Raw genomic sequence first — 22,570 nt, forward strand, 5'->3', positions numbered from 1 at the left:
TGATGCCCCTCACCAGCTCCCTGGGCCCCCCTTGCCAGGAGCAGGGGCACAGGAAATGCCAGTGTTCTGGGAAAGCCTCTCCATCCTGCTTCTCTCTGCCTTGGGCCATTCCCTGGCCTGTAGTCGCTCATCCACAAAGGCTGCACTGTGGGACCCTGTGAGTGAGTTTTCGTAAATCAGACAGTGAACAACCAAACCCTTGGGCTAAGTGGACACACCACGGCTGACGCCAGAGGTGATGAGACAGGTACACACCACCTGGCTGAGGGAAGCCGGTGAGAAGGCCGTGCTGTTTTTCAGTGGGCGCAGCAAAGGGTGGATCAGCTGACCAGACTTGGTAAATTGTTATTTACAGTTTCTGAGCTTTTAAAAGAAGAGCTTCCCCAGAATCGGCCCTGATTCCAGACCCACAGCGTCATGACGGCTCTGGTCACCCTGTTGTCCCTGCTCCTGCTGGGAGCCCAGGCCCAGCACGGGGCCGAGTGGACCTACTCAGGTAAGGCCCACCCCAAGGGCTGCACGCCCCCTTTCTGCCATCACATCAAGGAAGGGGGCACCCCCTTCCTGAGGACGAAGCCTGGCCTTTCGGGGCAACCATGCACGATGATTGTGTATGGTGCTTGCTGGGGTCTCAAGGTCTCGGGCTGGGGCGAGAGTGTACTGAACTTAGACCTCGGCTAAGGAGGGGAGGGCAGAGCTCTCCCCATTCCCAGATCCCTGAGTCACCCGCAGGGTTTCTGCTTTGCTGCCCCGGAAGCTGGCTTGAGAGCCCACTTAGTGCTTACGAGGGCAAAGCCATTTGCTCTCTTGGTCTGTGTAGACAGAAAATAAAGCAGTTGCAGGGGGCTCCTTGCAGCCCCACCGAGGGTGTGTGGGGTTTGCAAGAGCTTTCTTCCAGGAAATTTCACGATACACGGTTTATCCAGAGCGTCTCGACATGCTGAGAACCCAGTGACCATTGCATGGCCTCCAGGCTGGCCTCTCTTGGTTGCCGTGGCCCTGCTGAGACCCCCGTCTCACATCCAGAACCCCACTTATAGGACGTGAAGTGGAAAACCCTGGCATTTAGCACAGGTCCCGGCCCACATGTGGACCAAAGAGAGGAAGACAGTGGGGTTCAGACACTAAACACCCCTTCCGTGTGGCAGGGGAGAGAGCGCCTGCCTGGTCCTCCTCTTTTCTGTCCTGGATGGAGGCGTGGGGCCGGAGAGGATGCTCGTGGCTGCTGGCTGATGCAGGATCCAGGAGCAAGCAGGGTTTTGAGCCTGCTCTCTGCACAGTCTGACCTGGCCGCAGACACAGGGTGAAGCGTCCTCCCAGGGTGGATGTGTGTCCTCTAAGTCAAGGGCAGCAGAGTTCGGAGCATTGTGGCGAGGCTCAGGAAGTCCAGCTTCAGAGGGCGGGACAGCTGACTCTGACCAACTGCTCTGTCTGGACCAGAGGATTCCCCTACCCGGCCCAGTGCCACGAGACCCCAGGGCTTCTGCTTGGTCAGGCCCATTGGTACTGGGTGTGGTTCGAGGGTAAGGAAGAGAGAGGGTTCCGACAGTGGAGTGTCCTCCCTAGCTCAACACGGCCTCTGAGACGGGGCCCAGGAGAACTCGGGCAGCTGCTGCGAATGCCTGTCCGGGATACTTGAGAAACACCAATGCTGGTAAAAAACCTTTTGATCCATGAAAGGGCTGTGTTCAGGACGTCTGGCCTTGCTCCTGGCACCTGCCCCTAGGAAAGAATTGTCTACAAATTGGTTTGTATTATTAAACAGTGAAGAGAGGTACAGAGAAAAAAAGAATTGACTTTTTATTGAACCGAGAAGGTGTGAGAGGCCTAAGTACAAATATCTTCCTCAAAACAAGCTATGGATGACGCTGTCCCCTAAGGGGGAAAGAGAGCTGGATTCCCTATTGCAAATGGAGGAGACCAGGACCCACAGTTGTTTGGAGGCCGAGTCACTCCTTATAATGACTTGCTTTTATCACCCTCTCTCCTCTCTTCTGTGATTAGTAACTACCTTAATTAATATAAATTTCCTTATTTTGATATTTTTTCAAAGAATCATTCTAGGTCATCCTTGAACCCGATGCTTCCTTTCTTGTCCTGAATCCGTAAGTGTAGGCACCCAGGTGGTCTTTACCATACTGGGAACCAGTTGAAGGGGAGGGGTCAAGCAAGGAGGTGGGGAGGTCCTGCCACAGGGCGTGGAGTGGGCCGTGGTATTGTTGGGGGCTGGAAAAGAGAAACTGCCACTCAGAGGAAGTGAGGAAAAGGCCCTGAAAGTAAACAGGGATGCCAAGCCCGAGTAGCCCTCGAGTACATTTATCAGCCGACAGTCATGCAAACGAAAAACCAAAGCTATGTATTAAAGACATCCATTGCTTTCAAAACACGAAGGCATGTTCTCAGGGCCAGTGGGTGCAACGGGGAAGTTACAAACCAGCCCCAAAGCCCCCCAGACACCAGGGTCCGTGGAGCTGATTTAGAGGCCCCTTCCACCTCCTTCTGGAGGCCTGGCCCTGCTTTCTAGAAGACAGGCCTCTGTTCTTGACTGTGGCCTCTGCAGGCCTCCTGTTGGGCAGGCCCAGCTGTGAGCTGCAGACTCTGGCCCTGAGTGAGTGCCCACAGGGAGCCCCTTGCACTGTGACCCCCTGGACTCTCTCCTGTGTCAGAGGGGGTGCTGGATGAAGCACACTGGCCGAGGGAGTACCCCGACTGCGGGGGAAGAGACAGTCGCCCATCGACCTGCAGAGGAAGAAAGTGTGGTACAACCCTTCCCTGAAGGCTCTGAACCTGTCGGGCTATGAGGTCCAGCGTGGGGCCTTCCCTATGATCAACAATGGCCACACAGGTAAGGGTGGGCGACAGGCTCCCGTCCCCGGGTGGGCATCGGGGGGAGGCAGGCAGGCAGGGCTGCCAGGAGCTGTATGCACAGAGATCCAGAGTGTGGCCTGGGAGCTACAGGCCTCAGACTCGGGGTTGACCGGTGTCAAGTCCTGGCACTTCGTCCCTGGTTGGGCAGCATCCGTCTGTAGACTTGGTTCCCCACTGGCCCCTTCATCCTGCACTGACCTCTCTCTGAGCTCACTCTGACCCAACCAGCAGGAAATTCAGCGGACAGAGAGGCAAGCCAAATGACCCACTGTCTGTTCTGTTGATCTGTGCCCAGGTCTGATCTGCCATATTTTCTATGTGGGAAGGTCAGACAGGAAAAGCTGGTTTTGGGGGCCTCCATTCCAGAAGCCTAGACTGCTCAACGTTTGCAGACATCCTTCTGATTTTTTTCAAGTGGGCTCGTCTCCTCTGAGCCTCATGACAAGCCCAGAGGGGGGCATTTTTTAAGCTGAAACCAGAGGCTTTGGGAGGCCGAGGGACTTATGGTCATGCAGTCTATAGTGGCCAAGCTGGATCCAGGCCCCGGATGTCTGATTCCTCGGTCATGTCCTCCTTGGAAACTTCCCTCTCCATTCCCACAGTTTACTGTCCATTCGCATGGGTGTATGGTGGCGGGGGGGAGTCATAGGACTCAGATTTCCTTTTTGCACTATTAAGAAAATAAAACCAATTGCCCTTGATGGGGCTGGTGAAGGTAGTAGCTCTCAGATAGCTGTGATTTGGATTACTGAACTCCACACGTAGTTCGTGAAAGCCTCGTTTTATCGTCCATATCAAGTTCCTGTTTCCAAAGTTACTCTCTGAAGCTACCAGCAGGTTGGCAGAAGTGCATGGCCTTTTCAGATTGGCTTCTTTCACTCAGTAATATGCATTTATGGTTCCTCTGTGTCTTTTCATGACTTGATAGCTCATTTCTTTTTAGCATTGGATAATATTCCATTGTCTGGATGCACCACAGTTCATTTATTCATTCACTCACTGAAGGACATTGTGGCTGCTTCCAAGGTTCAGCAATTATGAATAAAGCTGCTATAAACATCAATGAACACCAGTGTGTAGATTTTGGTGTGGACATAAGTTTTCTACTCATTTGGGTAAACTCCAAGGGGTGTGATTGCTGGATCATATGGTAAGAGTATGTTTAGTTTTGTAAGAAACTGCCCAACTCTCTTCCAAAGTGGCTGCACCATTTTGCATTCCCACCAGCAATGAATGAGAGTTCCTGTTCCTCCACAACCTTGCCAGCATTTGGGGCTGTCAGTGTTCTGGATCTTGGCCATTCTATTAGGTGTGTGGTAGCACCTCATTGTTGGTTTAATTTGTATTTCCCTGATGAACTATGCTGTGGAGCATCTTTTCATATTTGCCATCTGTATATCTTCTTTGGAGAGGTGTCTGTTATGGTCTCTGGGTTATTTGTTTTCTTACTGTTGAATTTTAAGGATTCATTGTATATTTTGAATAGCAGTTCTTTATCAGATGTGTCTTATACAAATATTTTTTCCCAGTCTGTGGCTTGTTTTCTAATTCTTTTTTTTTTAATTTTTTTGCAGTATGCGGGCCTCTCACTGCTGTGGCCCCTCCCGTTGCGGAGCACAGGCTCCGGATGTGCAGGCTCAGTGGTCATGGCTCATGGGCCCAGCCGCTCCGCGGCATGTGGGATCCTCCCGGACCGGGGCACGAACCCGTATCCCTGCATCAGCAGGCGGACTCTCAACCACTGTGCCACCAGGGAAGCCCTCTAATTCTTTTGATATTCTTTTTTGCAGAACAGAAGCTTTAAATTTTAATTAAGTCCAGCTTATCAATTCTTTCTTTCACGGATTGTGTCTTTGGTGTTGTATCTAAAAAGGCATCACTGTACCCAAAGTGGTCTAGGTTTTCTCCTATGTTATCTTCGAGGAATTTTATACTTTTGCACTTTACATTTAGGTCTGTGAGCCACTTTGAGTTAATTTTGGTGAAGGGTGTAAGGTCTGTGCCTAGGTTCATTTTTTTGCATGTGGATGTTCAGTTGTTCCAGCACCATTTGTTGAGGAGACTCTCTTTGCTCCATTGATAATCTTTGCTCTGTTGTCAAAGATCAGTTGAATATATTTATGGGGGTCTCTTTCTGGGCTTTCTATTCTGTTCCACTGATCTATTTGTGTATTCTCCCACCAAGACCACACTGCCTTGATTGCTGTAGCTTTTTTTTTTTTGGTGACACCATGTGGCTTGCGGGATCTTAGTTCCTGATGGAACCCACGCCCCCTGCAGTGGAAGCGCGGAGTCCCAATCACTGCACCGCCAGGAAAGTCCCTACTGTAGCTTTATAGTAAGTCTTGAAGTTGGGTAGCATCAGTCCTCCAACTTTGTTACTCTCCTTAAACATTGTGTCAGCTATTTTGGGTCTTTTGATTCTCCATGTAAACTTTAGAGTTAGTTTGTTGATATCCACAAAATAACCTGCTGGGATTTTGATTGGGATCACATTGAATCTCTAGGTCAAATTGAGAAGAACTGACATCTTGGCAATAGTGAGTCTGCCTATCCAGGAATATGGAATATGTCTCCATTTATTTATTCTGTGATTTCTTTCATCAGAGTTTTTCAGTTTTCCTCATATAGATCTTATATGTAATGTGTTAGATTTATACCTAATTATTTAATTTTGGGGGGGAGGTACATAATGTAAATGGTACTGTGCTTTTAATTTCAAATTCTACTTTTTTTTTAATTAATTTTTTTTTTGGCTGCATTGGGTCTTCGTTGCTGTGCACGGGCTTGAGGTGAGTGGGGGTTACTCTTCTTTGCGGTGTGTAGGCTTCTCATTGCGGTGACTTCTCTTGTTGCAGAGCACAGGCTCTAAGTGTGCGGGCTTCAGTAGTTGTGGCTCACGGGTTCTAGAGCGCAGGCTCATTAGTTTTGGTGCACGGGCTTAGTTGCTCTGTGGCATGTGGGATCTTCCTGGACCAGGGCTCAAACCCATGTCCCCTGCAGGGATTCTTAACCACTGTGCCACCAGGGAAGTCCTAAAGCTTATTTTCAATTTCTCTATTTTGTTGTAAACAAGGGACAGTTAGTGGACCAGTACTGATTGATTGATTTTTGTTTTTTTAATTCCCCGAAACACATATGCATAGGCTCCAGAAAAGCTTAAAGGCTGAAGTACTGGGCCTGTAGTGTTCAAGGGGAAGGGCAACACTGCTCTCTTAATAGGTACTATCAGCCACTCCATTTATTGGGCTCATTGAAAGGAGGGATGATCTCTCATTCATCCTTCTATCCTGGTACCTGGCACAGAGCCTGACATAGATTAATGTATTTGAGGTGAAAAGACTTGTGCATGAAAGAATAAATCCCCAAATAGGGTCCATGAGCGATGCAGGATTCTGAGTAGGTTGTTGTTGTTTTTTTTTTTTTTTTTTTTGGCTGCGTCAGGTCTTAGTTACGGCATGCAGGCTCTTCGTTGAGGCACCCGGGCTTCTCTCTAGTTGTGGCTTGCGGGCTCCAGAGCGCACAGGCTCAGTAGTTGTGGCATGCAGGCTTAGTTGCTCTGCAGCATGTAGAATCTTAGTTCCCTGACCAGGGGTCAGACCCACATCCCCTGCACTGGAAGGCAGATTCTTAACCACTGGACCACCAGGGAAGTCCCCTGAGCAGGTTTTGATCTTTGAAAGCTGCAGGAGCAAGACTGGTTCTGTCTTTGTTTTTTTGTTTTTTTTTGTTTTTTTTTTGTGGTACGTGGGCCTCTCACTGCTGTGGCCTCTCCCGTTGTGGAGCACAGGCTCTGGACGTGCAGGCTCAGCGGCCATGGCTCACAGGCCCAGCTGCTCCGCTGCATGTGGGATCTTCCCGGACTGGGGCACGAACCCGTGTCCCCTGCATCGGCAGGCGGACTCTCAACCGCTGCGCCACCAGGGAAGCCCCCGTCTTTGATTTTTTTAACTTTTATTTTGAAATAGTTTTAGGCTGGAAAAATTGCAGAAATAGTAGAGAGTTCCCAAGTACCCTTCTCCCACTTCCCCTAATTTTAATATCTTATAGCTGGACTGTGTTGATACCACATGATGAACTACACTCTAGACCTCTTTTGAATCTCATCACTTGCCCATAATGTCCTTATCCTTGTCCAGCATCTAATCCAGGACCACACATTGCATTTTGTCATCATATCACCTTAGTCTTCTCCAATCGCGGTCAGTTCCTCAGTCTTTTGTAACCTTGACGCTTTGCCGTTGTTTCTGGAGCACAGAAAATGCTCAGATCATGTGTTTTTTCTCTGGTCTGATAAGAACTTGGTTAAATTAGTTTCAAACAAAGGGGAGTAAGTTCTGCAAGTTAAATTAATTTTTTTTTCAGAATCTGGAAGGTTCATCAAATTGATTTTTGGGAGGACAGATATTTGTCCTCACCTTTTCAGAAGCACAGTGATAAGCCCAGAATTGCTGCCATTTTTCAATCTGGCCTGTGCGATTCTATTGATACAGCTTGAGAATTGAGACATTCTTTCTGCAGGGAATTGTGTTTCAAGGGAAACATGCTTGTCTGGATCTCTGTTATTGCCCCTAACAATAACACTATCTCTCCTCAGCTCTCCAGTCTCTGGGGACAGATGACTGCATATCTCCTTTGAAAACCTCTTCCATTTTTCTCATGTGAGCAGTGATTTTTGAGGCCGGCTACAGTTTAAGCACTAAATACAAAGCACCTGTTCTGCCAAAGGGTGTGTGAAAATCTTTGAGGCCAGATTTCTGCCTTCTGGCATATTACATTATGAATTTCATCACAGCTTCCTGCTGCTTTAGATAATTTGGGAGGGAAGAAGGGGTCATTTGACAGATATCAAATACCTACTATTTGCTCTTTAAGAAAGTTTACTTGTTTATAACCATCTTTAATGACTTTAAATAGAAAAACCTTGTTATCAGGAGAGATGTTGACTGTCCCTTTTCAAGTCCTAAATTATACCCTCATAGATATTTTTCTTGGCCATTTTCTGGGGTCACTCTCCATGTCTCCCTTTTGCCTGGGTCATTCCAAAATATAGAGATTTCTCTAAGACCTAAGCCAGTGGAATGAGCAAGGCAGCTGTCTCACCAAAGTAACCTCCCTGTAGAAAGTCTGTGGGGCACAAGGCAAAAGGAAGCTGGAAGCGTGATCCATTTTCTCATCGGCAAGAACCTAACGTTTGGGGCTTCCCCGGTGGCGCAGTGGTTGAGAGTCCGCCTGCCGATTCAGGGGACACGGGTTCGTGCCCCGGTCCGGAAAGATCCCATATGCCGTGGAGCGGCTGGGCCCGTGAGCCATGGCCGCTGAGCCTGCACGTCCGGAGCCTGTGCTCCGCAACGGGAGAGGCCACAACACTGAGAGGCCCACGTACCGCAAAAACAAACAAACAAACAAAAAAGAACCTAACGTTTGAAAGCATCTGTTGATGATCACATCAAATTCAATCCCAAGCTAAGAGTCTGTGTGCTCCCTGACTTGCCACAGAATGTGGTCGTTTGTCTTCTGAAGACAAGCTGAAGCCTATAATGGTGATGTCCTGTCCAGGCCCAGTTCTGGCCCAGCTCTGCCCTGACCAATGAACTGAAGTGACTCTGCCAATCTTCCTACCAAGGTTGGCTTCCTTGTCCATAAAATAAAAGTATTGAAGCCCCGCAGGGATGCTACTTTCTACGAAGTGGGATGGGTTGTTAGTTGGTCTAGTTCTAGAAGTCGATATGGGATGAAGATTTTAACCACATCATAGAGAAGATAATGACCTCAACTTGACCTTACAGAGTACTCACGCTGGGTAGTAAAGTAATGAAAAAAGTCCCAAGAAGCCCCACTTCCTATTCCTACCCTGTGGGTAAATTCCAAAATTGGCCAGAGGTGGAGAGTGGAATTCTGATTTCCACACTCATTAGCCCTGTTTTTTCAGGGCTCCCCCCTTCGTTAGGGCTAACGAGCTAGACCTGCCACTTGGTGGTCCTGCCCATGACCTTCTGGTCCTGGGTGGGAAGGTGCGTGCCCTGGGACAAGTGCCTGTCCAGCCCAGCTTACTCAGTGCGTGGTCCCCATCCTTCCCCATGTGCCAGGTGCCCATCCTTCCCCATGTGCCAGGTGCCCCCTCTCTGTTGGTCACCCTGCTCATGGCAGCCTAGGCCTGTCTATAGTACCAGCTTGCCCCAGGAGTGGGCAGGTGACCGGGGAAGCTGCCTCACCTGTAGGCCTGGCCCATCCACACCCATCTGCACACTCCCTGCCCCTCGTCTTCTCTTCCAGTACAGATCAGCCTGCCCCCCACCATGCGTGTGATGGCTGCCGATGGCACCCAGTACATAGCCCAGCAGATGCACTTCCACTGGGGTGGCGCCTCCTTGGAGATCAGCGGTTCCGAGCACACCATTGATGGGATCAGATATGTGATTGAGGTACCCTGAGGATCCTCTTTCTTTCAAACTCCATAGTCACTTTTCTTATTAAAACAGCCAAAAAGACTTTGTGCAGTGGTGAGTCAAGTCACCTGACGTTGAGTTTATTTTTCATTCATTTACAACAATTTACTGATCACTGCTATGTGCTGGGGGTTTGGGCAGGGTCCCTGCCCTCACAGAAGTCACCCCAATGCAGGAGTTTACAGCCCACAGAGTGGGGCAAGCCCTCTTTAGTTTCAACTGGATTTCTATGTGGTAGATTTGCTGGTTCCCCCTCTTGCTTAGGATGACCACAGGTTTACAGTGGCCTCCTGGGGTAAGGGGGCACATGCCCACTCTAGGGAGACCTCAGGAGAACCCAGTGGCCTCCTATGATCCCTTGGACTCTGACAGCTTGTCTGCCTGGAAGAAGGTGAATTGCCATCTCCCCAGAATCCCACTCATACTCTTTGCATTCTTGGAGAACTTTCTGGTCTTGATAGATCTTGTAGCCAAGAGGGAGGGAGATGGTGGTCAGAGGTGTTTATGTGGGTCAGCTGAGGTGTGGGATGGAGCATCTTTTTTTATTTTCCTCCTTCCCTGAAAACCTGAAGCACTTGAGGTTTACAGGAACTGCCCTTGACTTATACTTTCTTGCTTCCACAGATTCACGTCGTTCATTACAATTCTAAATACAAGAGCTACGATAAGGCTCAGAAAGCACCGGATGGTTTGGCTGTGCTGGCAGCCCTTGTTGAGGTAGGCTGAAACTACACATGCAAAGTTATAAATTGGTGTCAAAACAAGGTGTTAAGTGTAGACAAAGGGTCTTCCTACTTGTCCCTCCTCATTTGTTCCTGAGCTCACAATTCTTGGAAACACTCACCCAGTGAAAGACCTATCCCTTTTCCAGTCCTTGCTCACAGTTGCTGTGTTCCTTCTGTGTCACCAACCTCAAGGACATTGCATAACTTGGACGAGCTGACTTAAAAGAGCTGGGATCACAGAAGGGTTCACTTGACATAAACTGCTCTGAGGGCAAGAGGAAGCCTGCAACCCCCTAGACAAAGCCAACGTCTCTGCATTTCTCAGAAACTCTGGAGGGTGGGATTTATGTCTAGGTAGCAAGAAGTGGTTAGTGAGGGCTTCCCTGGTGGCGCAGTGGTTGAGAGTCCGCCTGCCGATCCAGGGGACATGGGTTCATGCCCCGGTCCGGGAAGATCCCACATGCCGCGGAGTGGCTGGGCCCGTGAGCCATGGTCGCTGAGCCTGCGCGTCTGGAGCCTGTGCTCTGCAACGGGAGAGGCCACAACAGTGAGAGGCCCACGTACCGCAAAAAAACAAACAAACAAAAAACCCCCCAACCATATCAGTGCTCTGGAAATGGACCAAAGACAAATAACAAGGTGAGGTATTTATTTATGATAAATGGCTAGAATTTTGAGTAAGGACAATGGGAGTTTGTGGACATCTTGCCTGGGCCTGTTCCCATCCCCTTCCCCTAACTTGGTCGCAAGGTAGTTTTATCAGGGCAGCATGGACAGGAAAACCAGCAGCTTCACTGGCTGGTACAAGGGACTAATTTGATTTGGAGTAGAAGTCGAAAACCCATGCCCAGGGGGCACTGCTGGTAAAAGTAGCAAACAACCGAAATGACAGACAACAGGGAAAACTTACAGGTTTGATAGTCTGAGATTGCAGTCCTAGTTGAGGTGAGTGGCAAGTGGCAGACCAATCAGAAAGTTAACTGGGAGACGCGCCACAGAAAGGCTGTATAAGCTTCCCAAGAAACCCTGATGGAAAGTAAAGGCTGAGACTGACTTGGTAACTGGCTGATCTTTGAATGTGCTTCTCAACCCACATACAGATCCATCAGCAGAGGGTGCAAATCTTGGGCTCACGGGGTTTGAGCACAACCTCTGCAAAAATCATTGGCCACAAGACTATGTGGACCCTAGATGGCCCCAGGCTAAAACATAAAAATAAGACTTAAGACCTAAGCAGGCTCATCAGCTGCTATATACTGTTGTGAGACATATCCTGCAGAAGAAGTCCAGGCAAGTCACTAAACAGTCACATGAACAACAACAAAAACCTCTCAGGACAATTTTTAAAAATCAGAATTCAGATTTTCTGCCACATATTATCTAAAATGTCCAGTTATCAAAGAAAAAGTTGGGCATGCAAGGAAATAGGAAAATGTGATCCATATTTAGGAGAAAAAAAAAAGCAGTCAATATAAACTGACTCTGAGTAGACCAAGAGTGATTTAGCAGACAGTACATTCTTTATTATTATTATTCTTTTATTTTGTGGCTGCTCCACGTGGCTTGTGGGATCTTAGTTCCCTGACCAGGGATCAAACCCTGGCCCTCAGCAGTGAAAGCATGGAGTCCTAACCACTGGACCACCAGGGATTTCCCTAGCAGACAGTACTTTCAACAACTCTCATAAATATGTTCAAAGCATGAAAAGAAAAAATGTTCAAAGAATTAAAGGAAAAATATGATGACAATGATTCAAAAAGGATCTCAGTAAAGAAACAGAAACTATAAAAATGCACCAAATGGAAAGTCTAGAGTTGAAAAGTATCATAAAAAGATGAAAAATTCACTACATGGGCTCAAAGCAGATTTGAGGCAGCTGAAGAAACAACCAGTGCATTTGAAGACAGGTTAAATAAATTATTGAATCTGAAGAACAAAGGAAAAAGCTAGAAGAAAAATGAACAGAGCCTTAGAGACTCATGGGGACAAGTTCATGCATCCCAACATATATGTAATGGGGGTCCCAGAAGGAGAGCAGAGAGAGAAAGTGACAGAAAAAAATGTTGAGGAAACAATGGCCAAATTTCCCCAAATTTGATGAAAAAACAATAATTTACCAATCCAAGAAACTCAACAAACTCCAAATCTGATAAACACCTAGACACATCAAAATCAAATGGTTGGGCTTCCCTGGTGGTGCAGTGGTTGAGAGTCCGCCTGCCGATGCAGGGAACACGGGTTCATGCCCAGGTCCGGGAAGATCCCACATGCTGCGGAGTGGCTGGGCCTGTGAGCCATGGCCGCTGAGCCTGTGCGTCCGGAGCCTGTGCTCCACAACGGGAAAGGCCACAACAGTGTGAGGCCCGTGTACCACAAAAAAAATAAATAAATAAAAATAAAAATCAATGGTCAAAATTGACAAGAGAAAAAGGGTTCATTATATAGAGGGGACTGACAGTGCCTTAATGGCTGACTTCTCATTAGAAGCAAGGCATAAGAAGGCAGTGCAATGACTGACAATCAGGATTCCTATGTCCAATCAACCAATTTTCAGAAAGGGGGCAAAATAAAGACATTCCCAGTTAAACTAAAACTGAGATAATTGTTAATAGATCTGTCATACAAGAAAAATTAAAGGAAATCCTTCTGGCTGAAAGGACATCACACCAGACAGCAACTCAAATCCACAGAAAGAGATGAAGACTGCCAGAAGTGGTAAATATGTAGGTAAATATAGAAGACTATATTCACACATACACACACACACACACACACACACACACACACACATATACATACACACATATATATATATATATACATATATACATATTCTTGTCTTCTTTTAATTTCTTTTTTTAAAAAACCCATAAGATTGTTTAAAACAATAATTATACCTCTGTAGTATTAGCTTTACAATGTATGACAAAAATAGAAGAAAAAATGAGGAAGAAATAGAGCTATATTGGAACAAAGTTGCTATATTTTACCAGAATTAAGTTAGTATTTACCTGATATAGGTTGTGATAAGTTGTATGTGGTAGTCACTAGAGCAACCACTAATAACTTAACATGGTTAAATGATACACTAAAAGTATTTGTTTAACACAAAAGGTAGAACAGAGGAACAAAAAAAGATGAGACATTTAGAAAACAAATAAATGGCAGTCAGAAATCCAAGAAAGTCTGAATTTATACCCAGTGGAAAAATGGATCAGCATCACTGACTGAAAAGAACCATTGTCCATAGACCTTTTTCACGAAAAGCAACTATTCTGACTTCTAAAAAGTCAACACTCATACAATAAATAAAGGATGGCGGTGGTCAGAATTGGAGCAGTTTTGCCTTGGACATCTGGCTTTCCTTCACTCAGTCAAAAGTCCTGAGGATGAAGAAGGGAGCACTTAAGAGCAAGCCCCCGCATCACCATGAATCTGGGGACTTCCCTGGCAGTCCAGTGGTTAAGACTCCATGCTTCCAATACAGGGGGCATGGGTTCAATCCCTGGTCAGGGAACTAAGATCCTGCATGCCGCATGGCCAAAAAACCAAAACCAAACAAACAAATGAAAAAACACAGTGAATCTGACTGTGGCTGATATTACCCAAAACAGGGTCACTGGAGATATCTTTTTTTGTGTGTGGTACGCGGGCCTCTCACTGTTGTGGCCTCTCCCGTTGCGGAGCACAGGCTCTGGACGCGCAGGCTCAGTGGCCATGGCTCACGGGCCTGGCCGCTCCGCGGCATGTGGGATTTTCCCGGACCGGGGCATGAACCTATGTCCCCTGGATCGGCAGGCAGACTCTCAACCACTGCGCCACCAGGGAAGCCCACAGGGGATATCTTGACAGTGACTTTTGCCCATTCCTTCAGGACATCACCAGTCACCACCAAGAAGCTCTTTTCACTGGAAGCTGCCAAAATGCTTCAGATCTTGTCTTTCTGGAAGAGACTGGTGAGCCCAGGCACTTGGTGGCAAAGAACAGCCAGATGGTCTCCCCCAGCACAAGTGGGGCACGGGTGGGCTGCCTCCTTGCCCTTGCGGCTCTGCTCAATCAGCCAGTGTACAAAATAGCTGGATTAGCGGGGATAGTACTGGATGGACGGCCCTTCTCCATTAGGTGACCTGCTCTGTGTTTCTCCTGCAGGTCAAGGATAATGCTGAAAATGCTTACTACAGCGACTTCATTTCTCGCTTCAAGAGCATCAGGTATCCAGGTAAGGGAAACCAACAGTGGCTGCACGAGGGCAGAGGAATGAGTGTGAGTGTGATGGGGGGCAGGGGAGCAGGGAGGAGTGTTGCTGGTAGAGAGGATGGCAGATAAGCCTGCCAGGGGACGCTCCCCTCCCTGTGTAAGGTCTCTGGTTCCAGCAATTCCCAAGGTTGGCTCAGGCTGTGCACACCTCTGAGAAACCCGTTCATAAAGTCTACCTGTCAATTGCCACGGTTGGAACTTCTGGATGGCCAGAGTTCCACTAATGAGGGATACCTTCATTTAAGTGACTCTCACCTCTGGCCCCAGCTGGTAGTGATGATCCTGGTCCCTAGAGAGAGATGGCCTCCTTGGCTTCAAGCTGAGAAGGATCTCAAGAGTGAAGCCTCTTGTCACGGTGCCTGTACACACAGACACAGGGCTGGTCTCCCTTATCTCTGCCGCCAGAAGGCAGGGTTCTTGTCAGAGTGTCTGCCCACTCCCATGGTCAACCCTTGACCTTGAGCAGTAACCAGGTCTGTTGCAGCCTTGGTTGTGTGCATCCCACTTTGGCCACATCTCCCAGACTCCAGGTCCCTGACCTCAGTCCTCACCCCCTCCAGCAATCTGCTGACCTCCAAGCCATGGACCTCCACGTTCTCACCACTAGTCACGCCTCATGCCTCTCATCTCTCTTCACCTAGCTTGGATTCCATGGACCATACTTCTGAGACGCCCACTCAAATGCCCTCCATCCTTCCACAAGCTCACCTGGCAAAGCCCCAGACTAACTCCCACTTACTCTCAGCCTGTAGCCAAATGTCTGAATGTAGCTAGAGAGAAGCACACAGACTTCTAGCTTCATTCACAGCGACAAATATATACAAGTACTAACACTGCTCAGAAATCCTGAAATACTACTCTGGGCATTTGCTTTTCCCCTCTCCAAAATTACTGCATCATATTTTCTCCTCTCTCCCAAAGCCCCTCCTCTCTGGCCCCAGCTTCTCCCTTGGAGGTGATGCTTGGCCTCCCACTCCATGGAGAAGGTAGTCAGAAACTCACTCATCTTAACCTGCCTGCACCTGACCGAACTCCATGTCCCTTCCTCTGTTACACTGGATGAGAGGTCCCTGCTCTGGTCCAGGACCAACCTTCCATGTGGGCACCGACCCCCCCATTCTCAGGGCCTTTTCTCCTGTCCATCTCCCCTCTCTCCTGCATCTCACCCTTCACCTGATCACTCCACTCAACGCACAGCACAGTGCAATCATTTCTTCCATTTCAAAACACAAACTCCATCTCTTGACCCCATCATTCCCTCAGCTTCCACCCCATTCTCATCTCCCCTTGAAAGAGTTGTCTACTGTCCTGTTCCCTTTTCTCACTCACCCTAAGCCTTCAAGGTCATCCCGGTTGTCAGATCTCCTGGGCACTTTTCTCCTCTTCTCTTACTCCACCTCCAAACAGTGATGCATTACACGCGGCTTGCATTCTGGCCAAACCCTGCCCCCACCCCCAGCACTACTCTCTTGCTCTCTCTTCCTGGCTTCTGCCTTAATGTCAGAGGGTGCCAGGACTCTGACTTCTCTCGGTGACCTCATTTTTAGTCCCATGGCCTGAATTGTCATCTTCAGGCTGTGGACTCCAAAAATCTCTATCTGGTCCTCCAGACAGCCACAGCATCAGGCAGGACAGGTGAGGCAAAGTAGAGGCGAGAACTGTCTAGTTAATCTCCTGATCATGAACAAAGCCAGTAGGAGACACCACAGGCCTGTGGTATAACTAAGGAGTTTCCTTGAATTCACTGACCTCAGATATTCTATTTCTACTAACGGATCCTGATATATTTCCTTCTCCAATTCAATAAATTCCACTGCTGATCAATGCTGCCCACAACACTAACCTCTCTCTGAACTCTGGATTCCTTCACCCAACTGTTTAGTTGATGTTGCCATATGGATCTAGAACTTAACATGGCCAAAGCCTAACTTATTCCCATCCCTTTCCAGGCTTGTCTCTAAACTGACTTTCTCATTTCAGCAAAGAGCATCCTCATCCATCCCCTTGTTTAAGCCAAAAATCCCAAAATTTTTCTGGACTTTCCTCTTTTCATTCCCCACCCTGCCCTGCCACACCCAAACCATCAGTGGGCCCTGTTGTTTTTACCTCCCTGCTTCCAATTTTTGGGGTATATTCCCAGAAGTGGAATTTCTGGATCTTATGGTAATTCTATGTTTAATTTTTTAAGGAACCACCATATTATTTTCCACAGTGGCTCCACCATGGTTCTGGAATTCTTCACTCACTTGAACGTATTGGAGTTATGAAACAAAATCTATGCAATAGAGTCCTTTAGAAGGTTATATCTTGAAATCTATCCAATAAAAACAAAAGTTAGAAATCTTTTACTTATTCATGGGATTATGCACTACTACACTTCACAGCCTTGGTTAAAGAAACCTGTTTATGTATATATCAAAGTGATATCCTGTTTGCCATGAAAAAATGCAAAAGCGCTCAGGGAAGGTGAAGCAAAAGTCAACTCGACTCCGTGTTGCTTTGATAGTCTCTTGCTGAGTTCAGGGACTCGGCGTCACTGACATGAACAAAAGAGGAATTCTATAGATGCAGCGATAAATGTGGGTGCTGTGGAGGCTTCAGATGCCCTGTGGATGTCCCCCTCTCTACACCTCACCTGTGGCTGAGCTTGGTTCCCAATGGGCATGGCAGGAAGCGCTCGTGACCTGATGCCTGCACCTGGACTCCTGCTTAGTTCTGATTCTGCCTTTCTAATCTCTATCCCTCCCCTTCATTTATAAATGAGCACAACTCAAGGAATTTTGTTCTTTCTTTGAGAGCACTTACCCAAAAGCCCCTAGGAGTCATAATTTCTTTCATTTATCATAAAATGTATCCTCTGCCTAACAATGATGATGGTGATGGCTACACTCATGAGCACTTTCCTATGTGCTGGTCCAATGCCAGCACTTTATAAACACATTCCCCTTTACCCTCACAGCAATGCTTCTGGGTGTCCCCTTTTTACAGACCCAGCCAGGGCCACTCAGCCAGGAGGAGGTATTTGAGTGGGTTTCTGCCCAAAGTCTTTGCTCTTAACCCTCCCCTGGAAGCAGAACACTGGGGGATGTTTCCCAATGACCAGGTTCTATGTCCCCCTGCTTAAATCAGGAGATTTAAAGATGGTGAGATCTGAGCCAGAGCTGTCCTTGCAAGGGGCAGCAGTGGTCCCTAACATTCTTTTTTGTCCCCTCTTTTAGGACAAAGCACAGTTCTGAGGGGCCTTGACATTCAGGACATGCTACCTGGGAACCTCCACTACTACTACAGCTACTGGGGGTCACTCACCACTCCTCCCTGTACTGAGAACGTCCACTGGTTTGTGCTGGCAGATACTGTCAAGCTCTCCAGGACACAGGTAGTGTGTAGAATCACTTTATCAAAGTCTCTCCTTTCAACAGCCTGGTTAACAAGAGTGCTCCCCAAATCTCACCTAATGCTGATACCTGGGCTCCTACAGTGTTTTCCATGTACAGGGCTGCAGTGCCTCACCTCTATTGCTATGGGTGATCTTATTAGTGTTGTGGAAGAAATGGGCAAACAGGCATCAGGGAATCCAAGAAACCTATAGGTGATGCAACACAAAAACTGGGACGTGGTCCAAGTCATAGGACAAGAGTTGCAGAGTGAAGGCAGATATTTACTGAGTGCTGCTCTCGCCAGGCACTGTTCTATATGAAGTAATACATTACTTCATAAATGACTTCATGCAAGAAGGATAGCTTCATATTTAGCCTTTTACCACATAAAATGCCTGTAGCCCTTTGAGGGGAAGAGCTGTATCAGTTGTCTTTTGTCCTTCAGCATAGCATGGGTACATAATAAATATTTGTTGAGTTAAATAAAGGACAAATGTTACTGAGGTTTCAAAACAAAGCTGACATTTCCTTCTGGGTGATGTTCTTCCTCAGAAACAAATATTTCTTTTTTTAAACTTTCCATTTCCCTATTCCAGGAAAAGGTGGAAAGACCCCTATTCTTATAACCACACAAAAAACATTGCCAACCAGGTTGGAAGTGCCCCTAGATACCTAACAAAAGCCAATGTCAACTATCTCAGGAAAAATGCACCTTAAATCCAGATCTATAAGAATTTACATGGGGCTTGCCTGGTGGTGCAGTGGTTGAGAGTCCGCCTGCTGATGCAGGGGACATGGGTTTGTGCCCCGGTGTGGGAAGATCCCACATGCCGAGGAGCAGCTAGGCCCGTGAGCCATGGCCGCTGAGCCTGCGCGTCCGGAGCCTGTGCTCCGCAACGGGAGAGGCCACAACAGTGAGAGGCCCACGTACTGTAAAAAAAAATAATAATAATAAAAAGAATTTACATGAATAAAGTTACCTGAAATGAGCTCAATTTTTTAAAAATCACAAAGTATCAGGAAAAAGGCACTATGAATGAGTGTCAGCAGAAATAGAACTACAAAGATTTCAGATATAGTAATTATCAATTAATACAAAATATGTTTAATATGCATAAAGAATGCATAATATGTAAAATTAAACATATTTAGTATGTTTAATATGTATAGAAGTTTTAAATATGAGGAAAGAACAAAGTATAAAAATGACCAAGTAAACCTGAAGAAGAAAAAAAAAACAAATGGGTTGTTAATTTCTAGAAATGAAAAGATAGTAATGGAATTAACAACCCAACAAACGGTTTTAATAGCATGTTAGACACAGTTCAAGAAAGAATTAGTAAACTGGAAGACAGAGCTGACAAAATTATGTAAAATGCAGCACAAAGAGAAAAAGAGATGGAAATATGAAAAAGAAGTAAAGAGATATAGAGAATATACTAGAAAGGTCCAACAAATGTCTGGTTGAAATTTAGAGGGAGAAGAGAGGTAGCATAGAGAAGAGGGATAATTTGAGAAATGTTGGCTGACAATTTTCCAGAGAATTGAAAGACACCATGTCATATATGAAGGAAGCCCAACGAGTCAATGAAAACAAAAAGAAGCCCACACTAAACCATCACAGTGAAACCACAAAATATCAAAGACAAAGAGAAGATTTAAAAATCAACCAGAGAGAAAAGACAGATTTTCATGAAAGAAATACTATAGACCAAGAGTAGATTCAACACAGCAACAATGAAAGTCAGAAAGCAGTGGAACCATATTTTCAAAGAACTGAGAGAAATGAATAGTTAACCTAGAGTTGTACAGGCAGCAAAAATGTCTCTCAAGAATATAGACAAGGGACTTCCCTGCTGGTGCAGTGGATAAGATTCTGCACTCCCAATGCAGGGGGCCCAGGTTTGATCCCTGGTCAGGGAACTAGATCCCACATGCATGCTGTAACTGAGAGTTCACGTGCTGCAACTAAGGAGCCAGCAAGCCACAACTAAGGAGACCGCGAGCCACAACTAAGGAGCTGATGAGCCGCAACTAAGGAGCTGGCGAAACGCAACTAAGGAGCCAGCGAGCTGCAACTAAGGAGCCCACCTGCTGCAACTAAGGAGCGCACATGCTGCAACTAAGGAGCCAGTGAGCTGCAACCAAGGAGCCTGCAAAGTGCAACTAAGGAGCCCTCTTGCTGTGACTAAGGAGCACGCATGCTGCAACTAAGTAGCTGGTGAACTGCAACTAAGAAGCTGGCGAGTCACAAGTAAGGGGTCCACATGCTGCAACTAAGGAGCCTGCCTGCTGCAACTAAGGATTGCATGTGCTGCAACTAAGGAGCTGGCAAGCCACAACTAAGGAGTGAGTGAGCCACAACTAAGGAGCCTGCCTGCCTCAACTAAGACCCAGAGCAACCAAATAAATAAATGTTAAACAAAAAAGAATGTAGACAAAATACAGACATTTTCAGAAAAAACAAAAATTGAGTTTGCTTCTTGGTATGTCTCTGTTTACTTCTTTCTCTCCTTTCTACTATTGACTAAATACTCATAGAAATAGATTAAAAGAGATTGTTGGAGGAATGAATGGGTGGATTAATGGCCTGGCACATAGCACCCAGAACCACTTCTGGAATTGAGATCTTCTCACAACCGCTTTGTCAGGGTTATATAAATCCAAGCTCTAGTTCAGTTGTTAGCTAAATTTAAAAACTCACCCAGTGCCTCTCCTCTCCATAATTCCCTTCATGTTGCCTGCAGGTTTGGAAGCTGGAGAATTCCTTATTGAATCACCAGAACAAGACCATCCACAATGATTATCGTGAGACCCAGCCCCTGAACAACAGAGTGGTAGAAGCCAACTTCATGTCTCAACTTAATCAGCGTGAGTGAGATCAACTCTTGTTTGTTCTTTGCAATTTGCAATTATAATTTCCTGTTTCCCTCCTTCTCTGGGTGGACCATCTCTTCTGGCAATAGTAAGGGAATGAAAAGGGACTTCCCTGGTTGTCCAGTGGTTAAGACTCCATGCTCTCAATGCAGGAGGCATGGGTTTGATCCCTGGTCGGGGAACAAAGATCTCTCATGCCACACGGCATAGCCTAAAAAAAAAAATAGTAAAGGAAGGAGAGTTATCTAAACATCAGAAGGCTCAGGGCTGTACAGTGCTTTGGCAAAGGGGATGACTCATTTTCCCAGTCCAGGCAGTGGTACCTGTGAGGAGAACAGAGGGGACGATGAGTATGAGCAGTTACATGATTTATTACCCACCTAGTTTTGGCCAGAGACAGTAGGAGAAGCAAGATATTAAGCAACATCCAGATACTACCATAAGAGTTTCGGCTCAAGTTAATCTTTTTTTTAAAAAATTAATTTTATTTATTTATTTTTGGCTGCATTTGGTCTTCATTGCTGTGCGCGGGCTTTCCCTAGTTGTGGCAAGCAGGGGCTGCTCTTTGTTGCAGTGCACAGGCTTCTTATTGCAGTGGCTTCTCTTGTTGCAGAGCACAGGCTCTAGGCGTGTGGGTTTCAGTAGTTGCAGCACATGGGCTCAGTAGTTGTGGCTCATGGGCTCTAGAGCACAGGCTCAGTAGTTGTGGCACAGGGTCTTAGTTGCTCTGTGGCATGTGGGATCTTCCCAGACCAGGGTTCGAACCCGTGTCCCCTGCCTTGGCAAGTGGATTCTTAACCACTGCACCACCAGGGAAGCCCCTCAAGTTAATCTTATCAAATCCAACTCAGATATTTCACACTTCTATCTTGGTCTCTATTACAAACCCATCCACACCTCCTCCTATAAATTCCCTCAAGGTTAACTAGACCACAGTTGTCTACTACCTTTTCTTGGGGATCAAGCTGCAGACACCAGGGTGCTGGAAGTAGGCATGAGGACTTCCAAAGTTCTGAACTTTTCCTATTAACTCTTCTTTTTATAGGCTCTGAGCTCCAGTTTTATCTAAACAACATTGACAGTAACCTTGAGTACTTGAGAAGGTTTATTGAACAGAAGAAAAAGCAAAGAGAAAAAGACAAGGGTAGTGACCTTGAAGAGTGAGCCCTGCCTTGTCTCCAAGAAGCCCTGTATGTCTGGATCACACCATTTCCACTGAGGCACCTGTTTAATTTATGATTAAAACAGGAGAAACCATCATCCATGAAAGGAAGTGAGATGGCTTAAATATATGAGAAGGGATTTGAGTTAGACAACACCAATGGGAAGTGATTGGAATAGAAATTTAAAGGAGATGGAGACCTAACCATCCTCCTCTCGAATCACGCACATGGATGTGTCTAAATTACAAATCAGCCCAAACATCCCTACAGCATGTAGATGAAATAAAATAACTTTGGAAATTTGTTACTTAAAGTTTTCTTTTTTCTGTGCCTTTGTACCACTTCAAATATCCCTTCTTTGGTCTATCCTGAGGGACCCCGGTGATGGGGTAAAAATCAAGGTGGGAGGGATTTCCAGGACGAAGATTAAGAAAAAGGAAAGAGACCTGGGAATTCCCTGGCGGTCCAGCGGTTAGGACTTGGTGCTTTCCTCTTACATTAGGAATGTGTGGGTGGACACGTTTGGAGCAGTGATTGTGCCCAGTGAGTCAGAGAGAGACAGAAGAGGGAGGAGGCGGGCTCCCGGGAGAGGAGGCCGGGGTGGGGGCTGGGGGGAGGGGTAAGGGCTTCCCTGAGGTCATGTCCTTGTTGGTCCAATGGTGTCTGCTCTCACTAGTCCTGGGTTCAAGTGCTAGTTCTGCCATTACTAGTCACATGGTATAAAAAAATTACCTGTCTTTTAGGGCTGTGGTTTTGAGTAAATAAGCAAGCCTGGGGAGCAGCCCGCAGAATGGCTGTTAACCTTTACTGACCAGTTACCATCCTCTTCAAGGAGGACCTCCCTTGTCCATCTT

At 46.7% G+C, this 22,570-nt stretch overlaps 1 protein-coding gene across 1 annotated transcript; it reads left to right on the forward strand.

Moving 5' to 3' along the window:
* The first annotated feature begins 417 nt into the window (after positions 1–417).
* CA6 (carbonic anhydrase 6) lies at positions 418–21,717 on the forward strand. The gene is given in 9 exon segments (XM_060118141.1): positions 418–496; positions 2,667–2,717; positions 2,720–2,845; positions 9,145–9,293; positions 9,942–10,034; positions 14,192–14,261; positions 17,518–17,675; positions 20,424–20,547; positions 21,599–21,717. Coding segments are annotated over 9 exon segments (969 nt in total).
* Positions 21,718–22,570: the final 853 nt, after the last annotated feature.

This window comes from Mesoplodon densirostris, chromosome 2 (genome assembly GCF_025265405.1).
Source record: "Mesoplodon densirostris isolate mMesDen1 chromosome 2, mMesDen1 primary haplotype, whole genome shotgun sequence".
Taxonomy (NCBI): domain Eukaryota; kingdom Metazoa; phylum Chordata; class Mammalia; order Artiodactyla; family Ziphiidae; genus Mesoplodon; species Mesoplodon densirostris.